Source organism: Trichechus manatus, unplaced genomic scaffold (genome assembly GCF_000243295.1).
Source record: "Trichechus manatus latirostris isolate Lorelei unplaced genomic scaffold, TriManLat1.0 scaffold00001, whole genome shotgun sequence".
Lineage (NCBI taxonomy): Eukaryota > Metazoa > Chordata > Mammalia > Sirenia > Trichechidae > Trichechus > Trichechus manatus.
This window is the reverse complement of record NW_004443937.1, coordinates 28,977,085-29,002,519: the sequence shown is the minus strand read 5'-3', so window position 1 is coordinate 29,002,519 and position 25,435 is coordinate 28,977,085. Positions and strand designations below refer to the sequence as shown.

General features: G+C 59.4%; 1 protein-coding gene across 2 annotated transcripts in view; it reads right to left on the bottom strand.

Moving 5' to 3' along the window:
* The window catches only part of SEMA3F (semaphorin 3F), a 29,129-nt gene extending 3,777 nt beyond the window's left edge, over positions 1–25,352 (bottom strand). Inside the window, exons 1-13 of one of the 2 annotated variants that reach the window (XM_004368553.2) lie at positions 25,185–25,352; positions 21,044–21,207; positions 6,738–6,898; positions 6,571–6,633; positions 6,342–6,461; positions 5,525–5,617; positions 3,855–3,948; positions 2,476–2,595; positions 2,123–2,262; positions 1,892–2,006; positions 1,662–1,731; positions 1,346–1,490; positions 160–382 (exon numbers count right to left, since the gene is read on the bottom strand). In XM_004368553.2, the coding sequence (XP_004368610.1) occupies positions 160–382; positions 1,346–1,490; positions 1,662–1,731; positions 1,892–2,006; positions 2,123–2,262; positions 2,476–2,595; positions 3,855–3,948; positions 5,525–5,617; positions 6,342–6,461; positions 6,571–6,633; positions 6,738–6,898; positions 21,044–21,155 (1,456 nt within the window). In that variant the 5' untranslated portion in view covers positions 21,156–21,207; positions 25,185–25,352. Of the gene's footprint in view, positions 1–159; positions 383–1,345; positions 1,491–1,661; positions 1,732–1,891; positions 2,007–2,122; positions 2,263–2,475; positions 2,596–3,854; positions 3,949–5,524; positions 5,618–6,341; positions 6,462–6,570; positions 6,634–6,737; positions 6,899–21,043; positions 21,209–25,184 lie in introns of those variants that run through there. The other variant, XM_004368554.1, reaches the window with a different exon arrangement.
* Between the last annotated feature and the right edge of the window lie 83 nt (positions 25,353–25,435).

Below are 25,435 nucleotides of genomic sequence, written 5' to 3'. Positions count from 1 at the left end.
ACCCTGGCAATAGGGAGAAGGCTCCGGAGGACGAGGGTGGCAGAGCTGACCTGGACGAGCCTGCAGCACCCCCTAGCAGGGCAGATCCCAGCCTCCGGGGAGCATCGCCCCCCACCCAGTGGGCCCAATGTGGGAGGAGCTGGGAGCAGCAGCGGGTACCTGTGCCCAGGAAAAGCACCTCATAGCGCCCGTCGGCTGCATCCACCTGGTCCACGGCGACAGTGGTGAGCCGGTAGGGAACGCCTGTGCGGACCACCAGCGGCCGCCGCTGCAGTGGGTACACGGCCTGGTACATGAGCGGGTGGCCGCGCATGAAGTTGATCACTTCGTCAGGATAGTCCTTGGTGGACTTCATGGACGGCGTGAAAGTTCCGCCAGGGCACTGGGGGCAGATGGCGGTGTCAGTGCCAGCCCACCCCACGGGGTGCACTGAACTCATCAGCTTCAGGAGAGGCCTCTGCACTCTCTGCCCCCACCACCTCCATGTGCCGCTCTCCCGAAACCACCCCCATCCAGGCTTCCGTCCCCACACTCCAACCTCTCTGCAGAGCCCACTCCAGCCAAGGTTTCAAGGTCCCATGGTGGCCAAATCCCATGACCACCTCCTCAGCCTCAAATGCCATGACCTTGTTGTGGCATTCAGCAGAGCTGACCACTCCCTTTCCACGTCCCCACACCCCACCCTGCTGTCTCCTTCCTCTCTGGCTGCTCCTCCCAGTCTCACCCCTCTCCTTCCCACTCAGCTGAACAGCAGGTCCTGAGGTTCCCTTAACACACCAGGCACTCTCCCCCTTCCCTGACGCTGTTCCCTCTGCCTGGGCCTCAGCCTGCTCCCCACCCCTGCCAGCCTAGCTCTGGCCCATCCTTCTGGCCTCTGGGCGGAAGCTTGCTGAGACCAGCTCCGCAGTGCTGACCATGCAGAACTATGCCTGCCTGCTGCCTCTGATCAGATCATGTCGCTCCCCTGCTTAGGTCCCTGCAGCAGCCCCCATGACACCGAGACAAAGTGAAGCTCCTCATTTGGCCGCAGAGGCCCTGCCAGCCTGACCCCTGCCCACTGCCCACTTCCTTGCCTACCGAGCTCCAGCCTGCCTCCCAGCTCATCCCTCTGACCTTCAGCTCAGAAACACCACCTATGAGGGCCCTCGGAGCAGCCTGCCCAACCCAGCCCGCCATCTTTGCCTTGGGAACCTGTGGGTTCCCTCACAGCCGACGCTTACTTGTGTGTTTTTCTCCACCTCCCCCACCTGTCTGTGAGCTCCAGGATGGTAGGGACTATGTCCGCAGAGCCTGGTCTGGATTCTCAGACAAAAAGGGGAGAGGCGGGGGTAAGATGGGTCCTCACCGTGCCAGGCCGAGGGTAGGGCATCTTCCCTGAGAAGGGCATCCACTGGTAGTTGGGGCCCTCCTTGTGGGCAAACGGCCCATTGAAGACCATGCGAATGTCGGCCATGGAGTAGACGCACACAGCAGAGCCTCGGAACACGGAGCTGTGGGTGGGGCAGGCCGCTACTATGGGCAGGGCAAACCCTCGACCCAGGGCCCCTACCCAGCCTGCTCTTGCCCCACAGCTCACCACACCACCAGGTTGGGGTCCTCCACAAGTCACAGCCCCCCAGTTCGGCCACACCTTCCCCTGCTGGCCTGGGCCCTGGCCTCACCCAGAGGAGATAAAGACAGCATAAATGACCGGGTTCCTCACATCCTGGGTCTGCTGGACAAACACGTCCTCTGCGGGCAGAGAGAGAAGGAGCTGGGAGGGCGCCCTTAGCCAGGAGCCCCAAGGGCCTGCCAACTCCTGCCCAGAGGGCCTACTGAAGGCACCCCACCCATCTGGCCTCCATCCCTCCTGCAGTGGCCACAGGCCCCTGCCTGCCTGCCAGGGACTCACGGAGCTCGTCAAAGTGGGTTTCAATGCCATCCTCGCCCGGCACCGAGCAGACCAGCCGTGCCTTTAGGAATGTGCTCCACTTGTTGACCAGGCAGCAGTGACCACCATCATCATTCTAGGAGGGAGCAGGGGTCAGGTCAGCTCACTCACCCCTAGACCCTGCTGGGCAAGGCTGACGGGAGCCAGGGCTGGGCCTAGTGAGGGCCGGCGTGGGGCTCCACTCATGCGTACCAGGCAGATGCGCCCGATGCGGGCGTACACAGCTGGGCTCTGAGGGGCCTCTGCTGACCGCTCACGGAAGAAGAAGTAGAGCTTGTCGTCATTGCGCTCTGCACTGTCAGGGATGAGCTCAGCATGGATGAACGAAGGGTCTGAGGGCAGGCAGGGCATCAGCTGGGCAAACCCCTCCTCCTACAGTGCTCCCTTACCAACAGAATCCCCAGGCACAGGAACACCCTCAGCTCTTCCCCAGACAAGAAACTCCCTGCTCCCCAGCTAGTTGCAGGGCTGAAGATGTCCCCATTAGTCTTCTTTATGATCTCCCAAACACACCGCCCACCTAAGGTCTTGCAGGATGTGCTCACCATTGAGCCACCGGGAGTTGTACTGGTCTGTGCGCATGGCCGTCTGCTTTCCGAGCGTGCGGAAGATGGCTGCATCAGTGCCCATGAAATCAATGTACACACCAGCATAGAGTTCCTCGTCTGTGAGTGGGTCGGTGGGTCAGTCAGGGGGTTTGCCTTTGCTGATGCACAGCCTGAATGACCCCAGGGCAGGGCTGTGCTTTCCCCCTCATACTCCCTGAGACAAGATCCCTTGAAAGTTGGGGCTAGGCAAGGGAAGCCCTGATTAGTAACAATGGCCAATTCCTGTGGTGTAAATACTCCCATCATGGCCCATTTCAAGCTACTAATCTGAGCTCACTGAAAGTTGCACAGAGCTGCTAAGGCCATTGTATAGTTATTTCTACCTCACAGATACAATAGATATAAATAATCTCAAGAGCATAAATAGTAAAGTGTAGTAAAAATAATTAGGAAGTAATGAGTTTTGAGTATTTGTTACCTTTGTTTTTAATATAATTTATTTAGTTGTAAAGTTATATAATTTAATTTTTAATAATATCTGTGTTTAACAATTGGCTCACAAAATTCCTGAAAATTTAACCATTGAGCTGGCTGCAGCACAACACTCCTCGTCTTTCACCCAGGACAGGCCCTGTCTCTGCTCTCAGGCTCCCTGAGCTGTGCCTGGTCCTAGGCTCTGCCATCAAGCTGGGGCCGCCTCACTAGCCAAGACAGGGAGGATAATGGCCACCCTCGCCCAGGGGCCTTTCCCAGGCTCAGAAGTGGCACAGTGCCTGGCAGCTGCTTTGAAAGGCAGATGGGGTTGAACACGCAGAAAATAGGCAGAGTGCAGGGGCCAGGGTCAGTGGGGGCTTGCCTGACCTGGGGATAGGGGCAGGACTTCTCCTCAGAGAAGAGCCCCCAACTCTCCCAGACACTTGCCCAGACCAGAAACATGTTCTCCTGAGCAGGTCACAGGGCCAGAAATCCCCACTGGTGCCTCCTCGTGGGCCTCTCCCGTCACCCAGACACACTGAGAATGTGCTTTGGGACACCCCCTCACACCACCCCCAATCCAGACTCAGCTTCTCTTCTCCAGGAAGCGTGTGGCCGGGGGGTGCTCTGGGCCACAACATGTATCCAGGGCAGGGCCTGGCCCCTCTGCTTCCCTACCTGGAGGGGCTGGACAGAGGGTCACACCACCGAGTCTCCGCCTCTCATTTCAACACCTGGGGTCTGGCCTGTTCCCCTCCCCGCCACCACAGATGGGGACCCCATGGGGGGTCTGGCTCACTTTCGTTCTCTGCCCTGGAGTAAGCGTTGGCACCCTCCCCCAACTCCAGAGGCAGAGGCCACACGTTCATCTTGTAGAACTAGGGTTGGGTGGGGACACTCACTGATGAGGGCTGAGGTCGTGTCCAGCTTGGGGTCGTACGGACACTTGCCCTTCCCTGACTCGAGTCTCTCAGGCTCCAGGTAGAAGATGTAATCCTGCAGGACAGAGAGGGGCTCAGCACCAACCAAGCTGCTCCCACAGCCAGGAAGGGCAAGGGTCGCCAGGCGCCCAGGGCAAGACTGAGCCCGTGGGGACATCCTGAAGGTCCCGTCTGCAGCCCCCAGATCTCCTTGGGCTTGAGCTCCATCCAGCCAGGTCTCCTGGGGCAGGGCCATGCTGTGAGTTCCAAGGGAGGTTCTTCCTGGTCCCAGGTCTCAGGGAAGACCTGGGGATCAGGTCTGGAAGGGCTCTGCCTCAGGGCCCATGAGAAGGGCATGAGGTAGGCTTACTGGGACTGAAGCCCCTCCACGCCAACTGGCTCAGGAGGACTCTGCCCAGGGCCCTCTCAGGCCACAGAGGTACAACTCTTTGGGCCAAGGAGGGCTTCAGACCTGACCAAGGCAGGGGGCACTGAGCAAGAGCCCCGGGTTCTGTCCTATCTCACCACGTCCTACCAGGCCAGGGGGCTTTGAAATCACTGTGTCCCCAGGCTTTGTGCCCTACCTGTCATCCCCAGAAAGGGCCAGAAGGCCATGACCTTTTTCCCTGCCCCTTGGCAGAGCCCCCAGCTCCACAGGTCTCCCCAGGGAGTCGGAGTTGAGGGGTCTACCCTGGACCACACAGAATTCCCCAAGTCCCCTGTGCCTCCCAGCCCAGCCCTGAAGATGCTAGGAGGGAGGCTGGTGAAGGCAGTAGGACCAGCATGAGCTCATGGGCCATGAGGGAAAGACGAGGAGACGGGAGGGAAAGGGGCAAGGAGAGAGGCACAGAGACAGGAAGGAGGAGGCAGCAGGCGGTGGGGTTGGTGATGGGAAGGTGCACACAGGCCTGCTTCCGGTTCCACTCTGCACACATAGGGGCTGCACGCACAGCTCAGCACACGTCATGGCCAGCACTCAGAACCACTGCTCACACCCTAGACACACATGCTGAGTCTGGGCCCAGCCCGCTCCGCAGCACACCCCACACGAACACACGCTCCAGCCGCTACCTGCTCATCATTCACGGCAGCCCCTGCCCCCTGCCCGCCCCTGCCCAGCCCCAGCTCCCCGAGCCCAGTCGCAGGGCACAGCTAGTGAACAGACAGCTCTGCCCTTCCTACCCCAGGGGAAGAGAGCCTGTGTCCACTGGGTGGTCGGGAGAGGCGTGGCTGTGGACACCTGAGAGCAATGTGTCCGACTGCATGCACGGGCCATGGGCTCACTCTGGGCACTCAGTCAGGTGAGGGTTTGAGACTGCACATGTGTGTGCCCAAGTGTATCCTGCTGTGTACTCACGTGTGTCTACACACGCGTTCTGAGTGGTGGAGGCTCAGCTGTCCCCAGGGCTCCTATCCTCCCCATCTGGGGGCTCCATGACTTCTTGCCTACAGGGGTCACACTGAGGCTGATATGGGTCCATCAGGGAATGCCTTCCAAGCCTGGGGTGACTTCAGGGGAAGGGGAGGGGCACTGAGGTCCCCAAAAGACCCTGGGAAGGCTGGCCTGGGGTGTACGTTCCTGGCCAAAGGCCCGGCATGAGTTCAGCTCAGAGCAGTGCTGCCTGGTGAGGGCCTGGAGGGATGAGGCCCACCTGGCGTGGGGCTTTGGGCGTTGGGTGTCGGGCACCATCGGTGGCTCTGCTGCCGCGGCCTCTCACCACCTGCATCTGGGTCCATGGCGTGGCCTGAGGAGATGAGGAACAGGGGTTAGAGCTGCGGGGGGGCAGGGGCTGGGGGAGCGGGCTCGGGCTGCCAGCCACTCACACCACACATGCCAGGCACACACATGAGCACGTGGGTCCCAGAGTACACCTATGCACATGTGCGTGCACACACACACAGGCTTAGTGCACGCCTGCACACACACGTGCCGCTTAGGTCCAGTCACTCTCACACGTGCCCCACGAGGTCACACCGGCTCACACACGCCCACGTGGAAATGGAAAAGGGCAGAAGCGGGCAGGGTAGGGCACAGCTGGGCAGGGGCAGCTCCCACAACCTCCTGGACCTGGGGGAGGAAGGCAGCTGTCCCCAGGCCACGCAGTAGAAGCTGACCCAGGCATCCAGCCTCTTGACGCTGAGGCCCCGCCAGACCCTCTGGCCTGGCCGCAGGGCACAGTCCCCAGGCATAGCCTCCAGAACTGTTGCCACGTATGCAGCGAGCGCTCACTACATGCAGGCGCAGTGCTAAGAGCTTTGGGAGGATTAGCTCACTGCCTCTTCCTCACACCGACCTGTGAGAAAGGCAGCTGTCAGCCCCATTTTCAGGTGAGAATCTGAGGCTCAGACAGGGGAGTGAAGTCACTTGCCCAAGGTCACAGGGCTGGGGTTCAAGTCCATCTTCCCCTCAGGACCCTGGAACACAGCCATCAGTGGGAGCAGCACAGGGCCAGAGTAGACGCGGCTTACCTGGGCACGGCGGCCTCGGTTCACATAGGTGCACATGGGGTTGTAGGCGCCCGTCCCACACACGTACAGGTGTGTTCGGTTCCAGGGCTGGATGAGCCTGACGAAGTTCCCGCACTCGCCCTGGGGCCAGAGGGAGAACGCCGTGGAGGGGCCCAGTGCCTGCCCAGCCCCACGCCCTTTCTGGGGTCACCTGGGTCCCCATCCCACCTGCAGGTCCCACGGCACTTACATTGCCATCCTTGCCTGAGAGCACACACTCCTCAATGCGCTGTGGTGAGGCCGCCCAGTGGATCTGCCAGAGATGGGGGGTCAGAGGGTGCACCTGCTGGACAGGGCCCCCAGCCCCGAGGCCCAGGACCCTCATCCCCCACGCCCTGCACCTGTGCCCGCCCTTACAATGAGGGGCTCACGGTTGATGTCATGCAGGTCCAGGGACAGCACATAGTCCTTGCTGCCCACGTACATGCGGTCATGGTCCTCGTCCTTGAGCAGGATTCGGTAATCAGTCGTGTTGAGCAGGAAGTTGAAGAAGTGGGCGGTACCTGTGGCCTTAAGCTCTGTGGTGTGGGAAGCAGGGCAGCAGTTAGGACCCTCAGAGACCACCCTTTGACAGAGGGGGAACAGAGGCCTGAGGTTTTCCTCAGGGCTCCCACTCCACCCTCGGCCTAAGCCCCCAGGACCCCTCCCAGGGCCCACTGTGGCCCCTCTCCAGTCCCTGCCCCGGCTAGGGAGGAGAAAGTGGGACAGGTGGGTAGGCCAGGGAAGGGCCACACCCAAAGCTAAACCCCTGATTCATCAGCAGCCCAGCCAGTCTCTGGGTCTCAATGACAAGGCAGTGGGTGCAGGTGAGGGCGCGTGATGGCGTCAAAGACTCTTTAGGCTCAGGGGTGGGTTAATGCTCCCACGCTCAGGGTGGGGTGAGCTTCCCACAGGGGCTTAAAAGGGTGAATGAGCAGGTGTGGGTGGGAGGCAGGTGCAGCCAGGACAGCCAGTAGGCACTGGCATGGGGCCCTGCTGGCCTGTTCTCACCCCAGTTGCCCCCTCCTGGCTGAGAGCAAAGCTGGCACACAGCAGGGTCCCCACCACAGGATGCTGGAAGCCCTTGCTGTAGCCATGCTGCCCCACGACTCACAGGCCCATAGCGGCTCCACCTAGGCAGCCCAGGCTGGCTCCAGAGCCCGGCAGGGCAGTGCTGAGCTCATCAGGCTGCTAATGGTGGAGTTCTCAGGCCACTTGGAGCCAACCAGAAGCAGTCATTCCCAGGGAAAGAGCCAGAGTACCCACAGCTGGGGGCAGTGTCCAGTTGGGTCCTCTCTTTTCTCTTTTGTAGCCTGCACCTCCCAGCAGCCTTGGCCCTCCCACCCCCAGGTTGCTGGGGAAAAGCCCTCCTTCCTAGGGTGAAGGACAGCAGGGAGCTTGGCCAATGGCAGACAGAGGACTCCAGGGAGCTTGGGAAGCTGTTTCTGGTGGGGCGGGATAGCGGTGGCGAGGTGCAGAGGGTCCCCTTGGCAAGCCCCTCCTCCACCCCCAGCTATTTTTAGCTCAGCAGGAGAGGGAGGATTGTAATAAGGGGATGAATATTCACAAGCACAGGAGGCTCCGGACGGCAGCGCACGGAAGAGCACATGTAGGTATACACGTGCCCCAGGCATGCCCATGTGCACACACGTGTCCTGCATCAGAGGAGGTGCTCACCAAGGGGGTCACACATATGCCATCTCCCCTCCCCATGGCTGGTAACCCATTTCACAGGTGGGGCAATCAAGAGAAAGGCCTGGGCCAGGCCCCAAGGCACCTGGAAGGGGAGCACAGCTGGGGTCTGAGGCCCTGAACAGCCTGAAGGTGGGACCAGCAGGTGGCCCCACCCCATCCATAAAGGTCACCCTCCACTCAGGGCAGCTGTCCCTGACTGGCCTGGCTGACCCTGACCCCTGCTGTGTGCTGGGGACTCTGAGGAAGGAGTAGAGAGGCTTTCCCTTGAAAGCAGCTTCAGACAGGAACTCCAATACAGGCGTGGGGTAGTCAAGGTAAGCTGGGGCCTGGGGGCTCCCACAGCAGCCCCAGAGCCCACATCTGGTACCAGGACCTCAGTCAAAGGGCTGGGGGGCAGGAAAAGGCCTTGCCCTGCCCACTCCTGACCCGTGGCAACAAGGGAATACAGGTGATGACCTTGGCGAACCGCTGGGACGCAGGGACGCCGAGGGATCAAAGGGCCGATCCCTGCTTGGCTTTGGCCTCACCCGCCTGTCTGGCGGTGCCTCTGAAGTCCTGGGCAGGGCAGCCCAGGCACCTGTCCTGCACCTGTTGTTAGGCCACTCGGAGTCCCCTGCCTGGCCACCCGGCCATAGTGACAACAGGAAAGTAAACAGTCCCCCACCCCCAGAGCCGGGAAGTGGCCAGAGAGGAAGTAGGGCTGCCAGCGGAGCTCCCCAAGGCTGGGATGACCCGCCAGAGGTTATTTATACCCTGGCTGGGGGCATGGCCTTGATGGCGCCCTTACCCATCCAGCTGGGCTAAGGAACACTTCGGGGGCAATAGGGGGGGCAGAGGCTCTTGTGGCCACCTTCAGACACAGGCACTTGGGCTGGGGGAAAGCTCCAGATATCTAGTCCCCGGGGGCCCAACCAGTCATAACCCCTACCCTGTACTCCTTCCCAGCCTTGGGCCTCCATAATCTGGACCCTTCCCCTCTGCTGTGCCGTGACTCCCAGGGCCCAAGCCCCACATCCAAGCCCCAACCTGAGCCCAAAGCCCCAGCACTCCCCAGCCGCAGATCCTTCTGTGAGCAAGGAAGGGCAGGGATCATTCAACAGATGAGGAAACTGAGACCTAGATGGGGGCAGGAGACCAGCTTTGAGCAACATCCTGCCTCCCAACCTTCTGCCCTGCCCCACCCCCCTGCCAGTCTGTCCCTGGACAGAGGTGGGGGTGGGGGCAGCCTCTATTCAGTTATCAAGTACCTACTCTGTGGGAAGCCCTGTGTTCGCAATATCTAATTTATAGATGAGAACAGCAAGGCACAGAGAAGGGAAGTGACGTGTCAAGGTGCAAGGATGTGCGTGGGACTCCCACAAGGTCACTGGCCTTTTGAGCTGAAGGAGGGGAGACCAAGGGGAAGCCAATCCTGCTGGAGATAGCCTCTCCAGGAGGGCCACGGCGGAAAGTGACTTGCATGACTCAGGACCATCGGGTCCCCTCCAAGTGGCCACAGGATGTAGCATCAATGACTCTCGTCACAGGACGTGATGCTTGGGTGACTGTGGAAACTGTGGTGGTGGTGGGGCTCTCATGAGGTGTGAGGGTGGGGAAGGGGTGGGACCAAGGGTCAGGAAACCCCAGTGATGGCTCAGGCTCTGGCCTGGGTTTCGTGACCCCATTCGGGGCACTCTGGCTCTCTGAGCCTCAGTTTCCAGTCTAGACCATCTCTTGGGGCCTTTCTAGTACCGACATTCAGAGTGATCCTGGGGTGGGAGTCCTGCTCTGATCTTAGGGAGATGCTTACAGCCAGGCATTCCTTGGGCCCTCCTCCCACCCATACTTCATGGGTGGTCTCTGCCTTGGCTGGGGAGGGAGAGGGATGGGGTTCCAACTTCTTTCCCAAGGAAGCAACTCCCAGCTGTCACCATCTCTTGGAGAATGCTCCCCCATTTTCATCCCTGCTATCCCATTTCCCAGTGCTGGAGAGGGGAGCAGAGAGAGCAAAGGGGCATGAAGGAGCTTCCTGCTGACTCATCCCAACCACCCCTCAACTCCAACCTATCTGCACCACCCCCCAACCTACAGAAGCAGAGCCAAATCCCAAATCATCCACCTTAACTCATCCTACCGAAAGGGAAACTGAGGCAGAGAGGTGGGTGTTTTCCAGGGTCACAGAGCGAACTTGCTCTGGCCTTGCCAACTCATGGTCAGAATATTAAGCTCACTCACTCCAGGAATGTTAACCTCACCTATGCCAGATCGTAGGGAAGAGCTGAAACATGACAGTGCTGTACCCCCAGCTCCAGGGAGGAAGACTGAGGCCCAGGGGAGAGTAGAGGTCACCCCAGGTCACAGGGTGAGGGCTGCAACTGGTACCCTGCCCTGCCCCCACCCAAGGCAAAGGAACTGGGGATCTTCATTCCTCCAGACGGCTGACTCAGGGCAGGGGGTGGATGGCGGGGCTGGAGCTTTGGCTAGCCCTGGGTACCCACCTCTGACACCTTCAGTGTAAGCAGGGGCCATATCCCACTGGTCCCCAGCTCCCCTAAGGGGCACGAATTGGGCCAAGAGGACCCAGGGGCCCAAAGAGGTATCAGTGACGGGAGGTTGGGGCTGCCGTGAACCCAGTCTGATCATGTCCTCAGGCCTGTCCCCATCTCTGCCCTACTTGTCCCAGGCATGGCTGTGGTGGAAGGAGTATCACCCCTCCCCCATCCCCATGGCAATATTGGAGGAGGGGGCTGGGCACAAGTGAGGGCTCTGGGGCTTCCAGGACTTGGGCCTGGGTAAACTTTGACCACCAGGCCCTTGGGTGGGAGCGCGTGCCTGGGTGATACCTTCTGGGAAGGGCCCCATATCCTCACCCAAACTGGGCACAAGCTGGGTGGGGCAACATCCGGGAAGGCCTTTCCCGTCAGCAGGAAGGAAGAGCTTTTGCCGGTATCAGACACCTCATTTCCGTAGCCGTTCCCAGCCTCTAGCACTCCCCCGTGGCCCTTAGACACTCAGGGTTCTGGCCCAGAATGGCCTGGCAAAGATCCAGGGGCAGGAACATTCTCAGTGCATAGGGGCTTAGTCCTGGGGGTCTCCAGTTTTTCATCTTTGGGAAGCAGTAGACTATGCCTTAGTCTGAAGGAGGTGGTGGGCGGACACAGGCACTGAGGAGGCGGGTCCATAGCCCTCACCTCCAGACCCCCGAGTGGGCAGCCCCCAACCCCCTGCTGCCCGTCTCCAGGACACCAGGTCAGCTGTCAGTGAGGCAGAGGCTGCTGAAAAAAGGGGGTCTTGGAGCAGAGGTGGGTGTCCCGCCCACTTGGTTACAACCCCACAAAGCAGCAGGCCCTGAATGACAGCATCACCTCCCCAGGCTGTGCTGGGTACTGGGGGTGAATGTGATGGACAGGCTCCTGCAGCTGAGCCCTGACCTCTGACCTTGTGTGGGCTGGTGCAGCCCTAATCCCTGAGCTGAAGAGAAATGCATGGGTGGGGGCTGCCTGGCCAGGGTCTTTGTCAGTGCTGGAAAGACAGACCTGCTGTCCTTCTGAGGAGGGAAACTGAGGTGGACAAGGATATGGTGACAGTGGCAGCAGTGGTAGGGCCCAAGCAGTCCATCCTAGATACCCTTGCAGGTTCTGGGAAGTGGTGGCCCCCCAGCCTCTTTATTACTTCCCCAAAGCTGTGAGGGGCCTCAGAAGAAGGCCTGGGGATTGGGCTGCCCCCCTGGCTCCTGGCCTAATCCCCTTTTAATGAGCGGCCAGCCGGAAGGCCTCAGCCCCTGGCCACACAGCCCTGCAACCCTGGGAGCCCCAGCCAGGCTGAGCTGGGGGCAGGGCAGCCCAAAGTCTTTGCATGTACCTTTCCCCTGTTCAGCATATCACTCCCATTCATGCCTCCATGCCCAAGACCCCCAGCCACTGGCCAGGCCAACTCAAGGCCCCTGGCATCCACAGGAAGATATACCAGGGTGATACCTGCCTTGTACCTCCATGGACCCTCTTCCTGGACATTTGCCATCTAGTCACGCCCAGGTCCCACTGGGGCAGGAGAGGCTGTCACTGCTGACCCAGGCTCCCCTAGTCTCTTTTCCCAACTGGATGTTCTGGATGAGACCCCCCTGGAAACCAGACCCAGGGTTTTGTGGTTGGCTTAAGCTGCCCCTCCTTGGGGGGTAGGCTCCGGGTTCCTCTGGCCCCGAGTCCCTCAATATCTGCCCCCCACCATCACCACCCCTGGGCCCTGGCTCTCCAGATTGGAGACCCAGAGGCCTCCCCAGGAGCCATCCAAGCCCCGCCCCCTTCCCCATGGCAGGTGAGCCAGGTCGGTGCCAACAAAACCAATTACAGCCGCTCTCACCCAATTAGCAACTAATTATGGCCTCGTAGCCCATTCAACATAATTAACATGTAAATGACTCTGCGTGTTTATATTCAATAACCGCTCTGATTGAATTTAATTTAAATGTCTGAACTGGGGACCCAGTTACCGTATTTCACCATCTAGAGCTGCCACTTCCTGGGACATGTCTGCCCCTCCAGGGGAGAGGGAGCCAAGGCCAGAGTCAAGGGACATCCATGCAGATGGGGGGAAGGCAGCAAAGAGACCCTGACCTGGCCCCTCAGGGTGGAGGAGCAGGTGTCAACCCAGCCTAGGTGTCCCCGACAGTGCTGAGCAGGATGGGGATGGCTGCAGTCCCCGTATCCCTGACATGCCTATCCCAGAAGTGTGGGGAGGTAACAAGGTCGGAAGAACCCCCCACGGGACTCTTGAGATGGGAAGTCCTCTGGTACAAGGGGCCCCTTCTTAAGGACTACTGTAAACATTCCAGCCGTTCAGTAAACACCAAGCCAGAGCTCAGCAAGCCGGGGCAGCCCACTGAGCTTAGCTCCATGGACTGGGACGCTCCCCTCCCACTTTGGGGGTTGGGGGCTAGAGACCGGGGGCTTGGGGCTGGCAGGCCCAGGCATGCTGTTCCCACGCCCGTTCCGCCCCAGTGGCCACCTGCTCCACCCAGAAGGGGACAGACGGGGGGCACGCTCCTCATACAGGAGAAGCCAGAGGGAAGGGGCAGCAGGTCACTCGCGGCACACAGCCAGCCTGGAACCAGAGGTTCCACACCTCCCCCAAGGATGTCCATGGATTTGGGCCTTTCTGCCCCAGCAGGTGGGGGCCACTCCCACCTCAGGGCCGCCACTGACCTCTGCCCCCCCATTCTCCCATGGCGCCCGATCGTTCTGGGTCAGGGCTGGTGGCTCAGGGGCCCGGGAGGTTCTACATGACCCTCAATGGCACTCATGGTTGGCTGAAAGAATACCTTTGAGGATTCACGGGCAGGGCAGAGGTCGGGGCTCCAGCCAGCTTAGAAGGCCATAGTGTGACTATGGGACCAGCAGTGGGGTGGTAGGATGGCCCAGTGCCACGGGAGGGGTATGCTGGTCAGGCAAGCAGCTCACACAGGCATGTGCCCCAAGGAAGCTTGGAGGGGTGGGATGTGGGGTTGGTCCCGATGGGGAGGATTGCATAGGTGCATTTCTCAGGTGGGGAGGGGGAAATGGCCAGAGAGAGCCTCCAGCTTTGGCGGCCCGGGGACCCACCCCTCCTCCCACATTCCAGACCTGGCCCGGAAACCCCTCACTCCTTCCTCCACCACCACCTCCTCCTCCCTGTGACTGCAAAAGACAACAAACTCTCCATGGCTCATAAATCACCCAGACGGACAGGCCAGGATGGGACCAGCAGGCCAGTGGGTGTTGATCCTCCCCCTGCCTCTGGGCGCAGCCCCCACCTCTGCTGCCCTCCTCGGATTCCTGGGGTCCCTGCATCCTGCACACAGCCCACGTGGAGATTCTCAGGATGTCCCAGACAGGTTTAGCCCCCTCCCCAACATTCTGATGGGGAAACTGAGGCATAGAGCAGAAAGATGTGTGCTCAGAGTCAGCCTCACAAGATGCAGTGCAGTTGGGTCAGGAGCCCAGGACTCAGTGGTTAAGGGAAGGCAATGAGAGCACCACACAGGCCTGCTGCTGGGAGAGGAAGGCACTGATCCAAACGACAGGCTCAGCCAGCCGTGGGCAGAGGCCCCCTGGAGCACCACCCACTCAACTTTGGGTGCTGCAGAGAGCCCATGAGGCCCCCAAGTTCTAGCTCCTGCTCTGTCAGTTCTAGAGTGTGACCCACAGAAGTCACCAGGAGCCAGCCATGCTAGCTGACCAGCAGATAGAGTCAGTTAACTCGGCCCACAGAGGTAAACAAGGGCATCACACTGAGCTCCAAGTAGGAAGGAACAAGGCCCTTGGCTGGGAACCTGAGAGGAAAGAGCATGTCCGAGTAGGAAGCCAAGGAGGGGACAGGGTAGGGGTGGTGCGGGGAGGGGTGGGGGGGACTAGAGGAGGAGAGGCGGGGTAGGGAAAGGAAGGAAGGAAAAAGGATGGGGGAGGGGGGCATGGATCCTAGGCCAGCAGCCCCAGCCCAGGCCCTATCCCTTGCTGCGATGGGCCCAGTGATCAGGGTCCAGAGCCCAGGAGGCCCTTAGTGACTCCAGCGGCCTCCACCCTCTCCCTGATCAACAGCATGGGGGTGGAGGGGCTGCAGGCCTGCCAAGCTCAGGCACCCATGTGAGCAGGGCTCTGGATTCAGACCACAGCCTTCTGGAGTCCAGGCCTCTGGCAAAGGCCCTCTTGCTATTTCTAACAAAAATGCAGCAGGAATCCTCTGCTTCTCCAAGGCTCCAGAGACTCCCTGGAGGCGGGGCTCAGATTCCCGGGACAACAGCAGGCCTGGTCAGGAAAACATGCTCTCGGCCCAGCCATGTAGGTGCGCAAGCAAGCAGCCCAGATCCTGCCACCACTGGACAGGTGCCAGGACAGTATTCTAGGAGAGGGCCATTGCAGAGGACCATGTGCACCAATCAGGCTGGAGGCTTATCTCGGAGAAGCCACCCCCAGAGGCTTCCACACCCTACCAGTGCATCTCCATCGCTGGATTTTTTCCCAATACGTATTCAGTACCTCTGCTGTGAGAAAAGAGCTTAAAAGCCACAAAGACAAAGTCCAAACTCTACATCCTAGAGGCAAAAGCAAGATCCATCCTCTCACCTTTCTCCGCAGGTGCTGCACCACCCACACCCCTGCCCTTGCCTCAGCTCTTGCTTTTCTCCTCCCACAATCTCCTTTCCCTGCTGGATGCAGCTGCCTCCAGGAAGCCTGCCTGGATGCCCTGGGGAGGAATTCACCTCCTGACCCCACTCCACAGGGCTCAGGTCTCTACTGCAGCTCTTTCCAAATGTCTTTCTTATCAAATGTTAAAATTCTGGAGGGGTGTGGGACTCCTTGGGGTACCCTCTCAGGACAGTGCTCATGGGTCAGCAACCATCAGCGTAGCTCCTGGTTACGCGACTCCCTTCACCAGAGCGGTAACCATATTCATGCACTCAATCTTCCTGACAAACCTGTGAGGTCAGTACTATTATTATTTCCATTTTACAGACGAGGCAGTGGGGACATAGAGAGAAGTTAATTATCCAAGTTCCACTCACAGCTAAAGAGTCCCTGGGAGGAGCAAATGGTTAACATGCTCGGCTGCTACCCAAGAGGTTAGAGGATCAAAGCCACCCAGAGGCTCCTCAGAAGAAAGGCCTGACTTCTGAAAAATCAGCCACTGAAAACCCTATGGAGCACAGTTCTATTCTTGCCACGAGTTGGAATTGACTTGATGGAAAAAACAATAAAAAACTACAGTCAGAACGCAAGCAAGGCAGCCAGTTCTCAGGGTGCTGCTTCCACAGGGCCACTGGCACCCCCACCTTACGCAGAGGGAACCAGGGCTAGGAGAGGCAAAGCCAGTCATCAGAGGTCACAGAGCTGCCAAGGGTAGAATCGGGGTTTGTCTGCCTTTGGGGCCAGTGCACTCATCTCCACCTCCACCTCCACCTCCACCACCACCTCCACGTCGTACCAAATGTAAGTGCCCCACTCTCTGCCCCCGTGAGGGGCTAGAGATCTCTTGGCAGTCAGGGACCAGGTCCCCACAGCCATGCAGACGCCCCCTGGGCCATCACCACCTCAGGAAGGGCCACGGGGTCAGAGGGTACACATACACAGGTGCCGACAGTCAAGAGCCCACTCAGAGGCACGCTGCCTCCAAGCCACAGGGTGAAAGATGCCCTTATGGGCGGGATGAGATTTTTATCTTAGTGGTTTCTCTTTAAATTCTTTACGATTACGAAGCAGCAGGGGCTGCCAAGGAACATGATTTACTCCTTGAGCATGCACCAGCTCCTTGCTCGGTGCCAAGGGAAGCTGGAGCCAGGGAGGGAGGGATGGGCAGCATGCCAGGGAACCAGAGACAAGGCCTGTGCTGCTGAGGCCCCAGTGGTGGTGGTCCCATCCGAAGCTTGGCTGGACCTGGAAGGGCCACAGCTGAAGGCCCCAGCCCCTGGCCTGCCTGACTCAGGCTGGACCTCAGGCAGGTTCTCCGGCAAGCACAAGGTCTTGTCTCTACTTTCCCCAAGGGTCAATTCCTGGCCAGCCGGGGGAGGGCAGTCCCCAGGGCCTCCCAACTCCTGAAGCGGCCACTTCTGAAGTCCCGTTTCAGGAGTAAGGTGGCTCCCATTTCCTGGAAAACCAAGATCCCAGATGCAGAGATTTGGGCTCAAGTTCATGCTTTGGGTCTTCCTTCCTCCCTCATCATGGCTCATCCGGGAACACCCACCCCTACCAGGCTGGCCAGTTCTAAACCCCATTGTGGCTGTCAAACTCACCTGACCCCTGCCCAGCTCCCTGGTCTCCAAGTTCCTGGGCCTCCTCCCCTGCCCCCTGCAACCTAGGGCTCAATGTCTTGGTTTGGCTGATTCAAGAGTCCCTGGGGGCCAGGGTCGGCCCTCTAGTTCTACAACCCCACCCCCAGGCGCCGGAGCTAGGGAGCTAGGCTGGGGCCAATGGTCCATCAAGGCTTGCTAAAGGCACTCCCGCCTCCACCCATATTCACCCCCTCTATGAGCAAAGTAAACAGGCTATGACCCCTCCCAACCTCTCATCTCATTTCCAAACAAGGAGATCTGGTGACTTCGGTCCTTTGCTGCCACATGAAAATGATGTGAGTGATGGTACTGTTCTGAGCTATTAGCCCCAAAGGCCAGGCTGAGGTAGTGGGAAGGCAGTGATGGGTGCTCACCCACTCACCCCCACCTGCAGACATCCTTCCCCACCGAGTAAGCTAGTTATGGCAGGGCTGCCCCGAACATAAGAGCCCTTTTCTCTCTTGGGTCCTGCTTTTCCCATCTCTGAAGTAAAGGGGCTTCTTAGGTGATCCACTGAGTGTAGGGGCTGGGGTGTTCAAGGGCTGGATTTACAGCCTGGAAATAAGCAAATCCAAGTGCTTCTGCTTCCGCAGATACGACGCGGGGAGCCTGCTCGGTGTACCCCTGCCCTTTCCTTGGGAAATGAGGCTGGAGACTGAAGCTGGCCTCACAGGATCTGGAAACCCTGGACCTTTCACTCATTCTCCACGCTCTCAGTCCTGGGACAGGAGCAGACAAACACTGGCAGAGCCAGGCTCAGTCTCATTCTGCTTCTCAGTGATTTGGGAAGCCACTAAACCCCTCTGAGCCTCATTCTTCACCAGAAACCCAGGGAAAGCCCTCAAGCGTTGGGGAGACCACCGCTTGGTTATCAACACAGACATCTACTATTATTTCTGTTATTTTCATTTTTCCTGACCTCCTCTGGCAAAGTCTACTCCCTCTGCCTACTCATGCCTCAGTTTTCCCAGTAGTCCAGCCCCCCTCATGTCATCACAAGACCCCTCCCCGCACCAAACACCTCTTGGCCTCAAGTCCTGGCCAAAGCCAGTCCAGGCCAACACAGGTGTGTGTTGGGGGAAGGCTTCCTGGGAAAAAGTAAGCACTCTCCAAGCTGAACAAAGGGCCTAGTAGGGCCCCCAAACCTCCCTGCTGCTGCCAGGAGGTAGTGCCAGAGTCTGGGGCCCTCCTCCCACGGGCAAGGCCATGCTGCCTGGGGTCACAAGGTGGAGGCGAAGGAGAGCTTCTCCTGCCTTGGATTGCGACTCTGGGTGGAGGGGACTCCAGGCCCAGGCATGGATGTGTGGAGGAAAGAAGGTGCCACTGACCAGGCTCTTCAGCCTCAAGCATCCACAACTCTCAGGAGCCAGGAATCCAAGAGGACCTCGCTTGTTCCTGGAAGTCTTCCTCACTTGACCCCTCACTTCTGCCTGACCTTGGCTGTGCTGCTGATGGAAGCTTAGGAGATGGGCCATGGGAGCCCCTGCAAATCTAACTGAACCCTGGGCCCCACCTCCCTCAGGCCCTCCCAGCTCTAGACCCAGCCAGGGTGCCCAGGCGGATGGGTGGGCAGCAAGCCCAAGCCCGGCCCAGTTCCTGCCTTTGTTCCTTTATCTGCCCGGGCAGTATGGCCCCTCATGCCAACACCTCCGGCTTAGAGGGTCTGGCCCAACCCAGGCCGGAACTGGCACCTCCCAGCTATAGTAGGACCCAGAGCGGGGGGAAGGGATGCCTAGGCTGAGCCCCTGAGGCCTGGTGTGCCAGCTCCTATATCCATCTGAAGTACAGATGGAGAAACTGAGGCAGAGCCAGAGTGAACATCAGTACTTCTGCAAGCAGCCCTCTCTGTGCTCCTTGTGGTCACCCTGGAGGAAGAGGCTTCCCTTCCCAGCATCTGGCCTGGCTGTGGGATCCCCGTTTCTCTAGGTGTTAGTCTCTGTTCTTACTCCATGAACACTTGGTGAGAGCTTACTGCTTACTAAGGGCCACTTTGTGCACATGACCCAGCTAAGACCATCTAGCATGGGGGTGATGCACAGGGCCTGGCACACAGTAGGTGCTGGGCTCCCAGGTGACACTGACCAGCTGAGTGCCCATTGTCCTTTCAGCCAGTTTGACTGTGAGCTCCCCATCTTTTTCACTGTGGACTCCCTGGTACCCAGCACAGGGCCTGGCGCATAGCAGGTGCTCAAGTACCTGCTGAACTGAAGTGACATCTAAAGATAAAACTAGGACACAAAGTCAAGCAGGGAGCAGGGAGGGTCACTCTGGGCAAAGGAACCTGTGGTGTGCAGAGGTATACTGGCCCCTGGGAGAGGGTGGCCCCAGGCATCCTACAACCCCACCCCAGGCTGTGTCAGCACCACAGGCTGGCCGCCAGCCTGTGAGGTGAGTTGGGTTTTTAGTCACTGCGGGTGTCGGCTTCAGAGCTAATTGAGAGGGAATCGACCTGATGCGCTGTGGGCGCCAGCAAGGCCAGGACGCCAGGGTTCTATTTCTGGCCTCGTCTCTGCCTTCTGCCTGACCTTGGCCCTGCCCTTGCCTGAGCCTTGGTTTCTCTCTCTGGAAAACAGGAACAAAATCTTTGCCCCTGGAGGTCCGAGAAGGTTTAAAAGGAGCACACAGAGACCTTCCCTATGTCTTATCCCTCCTGCTGCCTCTCACAGGTCTCAGGGATGATGACAAAAATAACACCTTGAGTGGAAGTCTGGGCCCCAGGGGTCCCAGGGGTGTGGAGACTTCCACTGCGGGGAGAGGGGGCACTCCACTCACCCTGGGCTGGGAAGGGGGCTGGGCATCAGGGGTTGGGGGTTGGCTCCTTCAAGATTTATTAATCTGCTCTAAGGAATTCCATTAAGGGAGGTGGAGGTATCAGCAGAATAAATATCTTACCTCCCCAGGTCTGGGGGATATATCGGGGCTGGGGGTGCTTTAACATCCCAAACCAATTAGCTCTTTTCTGCATATTTCTCATGTCCTCCACAGGACCCCTTCTGAGCACATCCTCAGAAATCCCCAGAAGTTGGTGAATGGGAAGAGTATATAATAGGCAGCTCATTCCCTCTCTTCCCACTGAGTTGCAGGGGTGGGATAAGGCCAGGGGAGGGGCCCTGCCGGGGGACTTGGTGAGGTGGGGGCTGGGCCTTGGCTGAGCCTGTGGAAGGAAAGTTCAGCCCAGCCTTTTACCCCAGTACGGCTGCCCGGAAACCTGGCCATCCAGGACTGAGTCAGCCCCACCCTGGGCAGGCGGCTGGACAAAGTGACCTCAGGCCAGAGAGGGCCCAAGGCTGAGGACTCAGCAGTGATCCTAGGTGCCCTGGGCCCCAGCACTGAGAGCAGATTCTTCTGACAACACTCTCGAGGAAGTGGCTGGTGAGTGAGCCACCTGTACACCTGGGAACATGCAGTGTACCACACGTGTTCACCTGCCCAGTGGGGGAAGTGCAGAGGTGATGGCTGAGGGACCAGCCCCTCACTCTGCAGACCCCACTCCATCGTTAAAACCTTACAGTGACTTCCCAGGCAGAGTGCTCACTGGGAATCTCAGGAGGCTGTGCTGTCCCTGAACCCACCAGGTGGCCCACCCACCAGCCATTCAGCCAATAACGTCCTCCCTGATTCCTGGGTCTCTACCTGGAGACCCATAAGGAAGGTTCCTCAAGCACTCACACCCCATCAGAGCAGGTCTCTGGTCCTCAGACTTCAGGAGGTACCACGGTCTGCCTCATTGTCTGTCCCTCCGGCCTGAGCTGCCCAGGGCAGGATCAGGTGTATTGCAGTGGGAAAAAAGGGCCTTAGCAAACACAGGTTCGGAATCACTGCACAGAGAGGGACGACCTGCAGACCCTAGGCAACGCAGCCCAGGACCCCGCAATGTGACTCTGGAAGGCACCCAGACTCAATACCCTTCCCCAAAACTTCTAAGTGGTCCAGACTCCAGGCTTTCCATTCCTCCCTCCCTGCACATACACACACCCAGGGCAACCCACCCACGTAGCTGCACAATTTATCTTCTTTTATTGTTAGTTGAATGACTATTATGAAATACTTCACGTATGAAAAAAGATGTAGAGCAACATCATGGATATCAACTAGCTTAAGAGATAACAATTTGTCCTTTTTTGCCTTGATCTCTCCTTTCTCCTGGGCAACAGGGCCAAGTGCTCTGAGCAGAGGATGGTGCCTGGGGAAGACCAAGACAGCCTCTTACCTTTGAATGAGAGCCGGACCCGGGGTGTGGCCTGGAGGAGGTCCTGGATGGGGGCAGCTGGCCAGGCCCCAGTCAGTAGGGAAGCCCAGAGGAGGAGACCAGCGACAGGCATTGTGGGAGGGGCCTAGGGCCCAGGAAGCAGGCTCCGCTCTCTCTCTAGACACCTGGTTGGGGGAACCAAAAGTGGAATATAAGAGGCAGATGAGGGAGTCCCAGCCTACGAACATCTTCCTATGCTCAAGGTACCTCAGTTTCCCCACCTGAACAAAAAGGATGATAGGTGCCTCCTTGCCCACACCCCCAGCCTGGAGCCATGAGTGCTCTACAGTGTGCAAACTTCATAGACATTCTTGTGCCTTCATTTGTCTGATGAGGTATCAACAGTGGCCCTCAAGACCAGATAAGGGTAGGCAGCCTGGGGTGACCAGAGCTGATGAGGGCCACTGGAGAACCAAACCCTCCCTAGCAGCCTGAATTCCATTCACGGGGCCCAGCCCCAGCAGGTGATCTTGGAGCCCTCCCCTAGGCCCCAACAGGATCTCTCCCCTGCACCCATTCCCACAAACGGGACTGCTCCTTCTCTCCCCTACCTTGAGGAATGGGGTCTGTCCCTGCCTGCTCCAGCCAAACCTCTCCTCCCAGTGCAGAGAAATCTGGACCTGATTATTAGGATGGGGGGTGGGGGGCATGGGTAAGAGCGGGGGGATGAGCAAGACACACACAGACAGCCCAAAGTGAAAGACAGACAGCCCTGGGCAGAGGAGGAGAGGCAGAGGAACAGGGTCCACTCTACCGAAATCACAGCAGGAGGGATCCAGGTTAGATAGGCAGAAGGACTTCCTGCCAGGGAAAAGTTTCAGGGGTGAAGAAGGAAAGCTAGCCTGGGGCAGTGTCTGAGCCAGCCTCAGTCACCCCTGCAGAGCCCCCAACCTTCAGCAGGTCCAAGTTTTGCTTCTATGTTTTTCAATATTGTCTCCCCAGGCAGGCGGGCTGTTGGATAAACGCAGCCCAGCACCAGTTGTTGGAACATATTGCTCCCTCCCGGCACAAATCTGCGCCAACTCCCATCCCCCCCCCAACAAACCCGGATGTGCTGGGCGTAGGGGCACCACCAAGTATGACAATGAGAGCCCCATCCCCCAGATAGGCCCTGTTTAGTCTTCTCCCATGGGAGGCAGGAACCCTGGCCCATTCCTAGGGCCCAGGGGTGGGGGTGCGGGTTTTTATGGCTTGTCACCCCCCTGCTCAGAGCCCTGCTCAGTGCTGAGGCCAGGCCCAGACTCCACACCTGACTCTCAGGTCCCACTCATCAGGCTCTGATGCCCTCCCCAGACTCACCTCCCCCAGGCCCTCGCCTCTCCTGCCAAGGCAAACCATTCATGGTTCCTCAGGCAAGAAGTGCAGCTTCAGGCCTCCTGGCCTCTTCCCCATGTGATGCCCTCTGCTGGGAACACCCTGTCTTGAGTGCCTGGCACACCTCTCGTGTTCCTTCAAGATCTCCCATCACAGATGCTCTCTCCTGGGGAGGCTGGCTGACAGAGGGGAGAATCAGAACTAGCCCCTCCCCTAGTCTGGTGGGGCACAAAGCTTGTGCAGACTGCATGGTAGACTCTGATGAGGGGCTAGGTGGGAGAAAGGGCTGCACAGACACCATCACCCTCAGGGTACACCTGGGAGGCCCCCACTAACAGATGTGGATATACACACGTCCACACTTGCATGCCCATACACATCCTCACAAGCATGCATTTGCTCAAGAACTTGACCTGCTAGTGGGGTGGGGCTCAGAGGAGCTGGGAGACACTGTTCTGGCTGGAGAGGGTGCAATGCAGCCTGAGCCCCTTGGAGAGCTTTGGTCCTATCTATTAGGGGGTTCAGGTCAACCACCCCACCCCGTGTCCTCATTTCTCCTGCATCCTCTCTCATGGTGACAGGGTCAGGGTCACCAAGGACATGGCTGGAGTCTTGTAAGGTATCCAGGAAGGTGAGGGGATTTGCCCCACTGGGACCTCCCACAGTGCTCTGGCCCTTTAAAGGAGTGAATAGAGGACACTCAAGTCTGCTGGGTTCTCAGGCTCCCTCCTTGACAGCCTGGGAGGTGGTGGAGAGAAGGAGAAGGAAGGAGGAAGAGGAGGAGAAGGAAGGAGAGGGGGAGGGGAGGGCATTGTCTACAGTCACTCAGATCTGTCAGCCCCTAGATGCCTTCCACTCAGCCCTAGCCCCAGAGGTGCCCCCAAGTCTGGCCAAGCCCAGGTGGGTGGACAGAGGAGGAACAGCCACCGCCACCTGGGAGCCCACCAGGAGGAGAGTCTGGAAGGAGGAAAGGAAGGCTGACGGGAGGGAGCGAGGGAGGGAGGCAGGCAGGAGGGAGGGAGGGAGGGAGGAGGAGTGAGGGAGGAGAGAGGGAGGGACGAGGAGAGACGCTCAAACAAAGAAACGAGGAGCTGGGGCTGACAAGGGGTGCAGGAAAGGGGCGGCCAGAGGAGGGGGTCTGGAGGCACCTGGGGGCAGGGCAGAGGGCCAGGTGGTCGAACTGTCCAGCCCAATCCAGACCTCCCAGCCTTGGAAGGGGGATGGGGAACAGCCCGCCTCAAGGAAGGGAGGTTGGCTCCAAGGAGCTAAGAACTGCCTGGATGGTGGGGGAGTCAGGCAGAAGCAGGCGCTGTGAGGGAACGTGGGGAGGGAATTATTAACAGCCCCTCACCCTCTCTCCAGTCCCTTAGATAACCCCCTCAGGTCAGAGCTCTTTCCTGGCTCCTCGGCTAGCCCCTCCCCCAACACCCCATGGATCAGGAAGCAGAGCCACCCCAGCATGGCTAGGACTGAAACCCCCTTACCCCCTTACGTGGCCAGGGTTTTCCAGTCAAGGTCACCCACTCCATCCTCCCCCACTAAGGTATGCAGAGCGGGACGGGGGCAGCGTCTGGGTTGCCGGCTTTCCCCATCTGCCCTCCTCACTTCCGGGCCTGGCTCCCTCAGAGCTGAGGGGCAGCAGCAGGGGTAGGTGTGCTAGCATGTGCCCTTGCCTTGCCCTAGACCTTGTACCCCCATGGGGTCCAGGCACACCCCCTGGGCGGCTTGGGAAGAGGCCCTAGATCCATCCAACCTCCTGAACTGGGGCCAAGCCCTGGGTGCAGTTTCAGTTTCCCCATCTCTGCATCTAGGGTAGCGGCTGCTGGGAGATAATCTGGGTGAATTCGGGAGGACAGGAGTCCTCAATCTGTCCCAGTTCTAGGATGGATACACGGGTGCCTTCAGTTCTGCCCCGCCACCCCAGACATTAATGGCCTGGTGGCAGCAACAAAGCTATCTCAAGAATTAGGAGTTATTTACTCAGCCAGGCTCACAGCCCTGACTCCAACCAACCTCTCCGGCCAGCCCTGCCTGATTCCTGGGCCACTTCAACACCTGCTGATTCCACCTGCTGGGAGCCAGCCCAACAAGCCCCTGGTGTCACCTGCCCACTTCACCGCAGGGTCCTCAGCCTGCCCTGACTGGAGTTTGAAGACCCACAGGCTCTCCCAGCTCACCTACACCCCACAGACAGCCGGCCCCTAATCCAGGCAGAACTGGAAAAGCAAACCCAAGCTGGCAACTGGGGGTCAGGAGGCCGACACAACACAGGCGAAGTGCCTAGGGGTTGGCGTTTCTCCTGCCCAGCTCAAGTGGGAGGTACCAGTACAGGGCTTCTCTTCCGATTGAGCTGGTCCTCAAATGGGGGCACTGAGGCAGGGCAGTGGAGGAGGGCTACCTGAGGCGCTGGCAGGAGAGAACGCTGAGCAAGGAGAAGGGAGTTTGGGACTCCCGCTCCAGGAGCGTGGGGGTGGGGTGTAGGAACGCCCACCCACCCAGGGCCTTGCGGAAAAAAGTTGTTTCGCACACTGGTGACCCCGCAGGCCATATCACCCACACATCTCCACGCGAATCCCAGACATAAGGGGTCTGGGCCACGAGAACAGGTATGACCGCCCATCCCAGTCCTGTTGCCTCTGCGTCTGAGAGCGGTCACCCGGCCCGCGGAGCTCCGCGCCCCGGACACTTCTGCAGAGTTGCAGCTCCGCAGGTCCCAGAGGGGTCAGGGGGTGGGGGTGGGGGTTGCCTGGTCGCCTGCTCGCTCCCTCCCCGTTCCCGGGGCACTTACCTCTCCCGTGGCGGCGAGGCCTGGGCGCCCGGGAGGCGGCGGCGGCAGCGGTACCGGAGCGGCTCCTAGCTCGCCAGTCTGCGCTAGCGGCCTCCCGGGGCCATGGCCCTGCCCGCGCCCTCTTGCCGCTGCGCCTGAGCCGGGGTCGGCGCCGCGGCCGCTGCTAGGTGGGTTGCACAGGCTCCGGACGCTTCAGCAGCCGAGGCCCCGGGTCCCGGCCCGGGCCATGGGAGGACTCAGGGGCGCTCGGG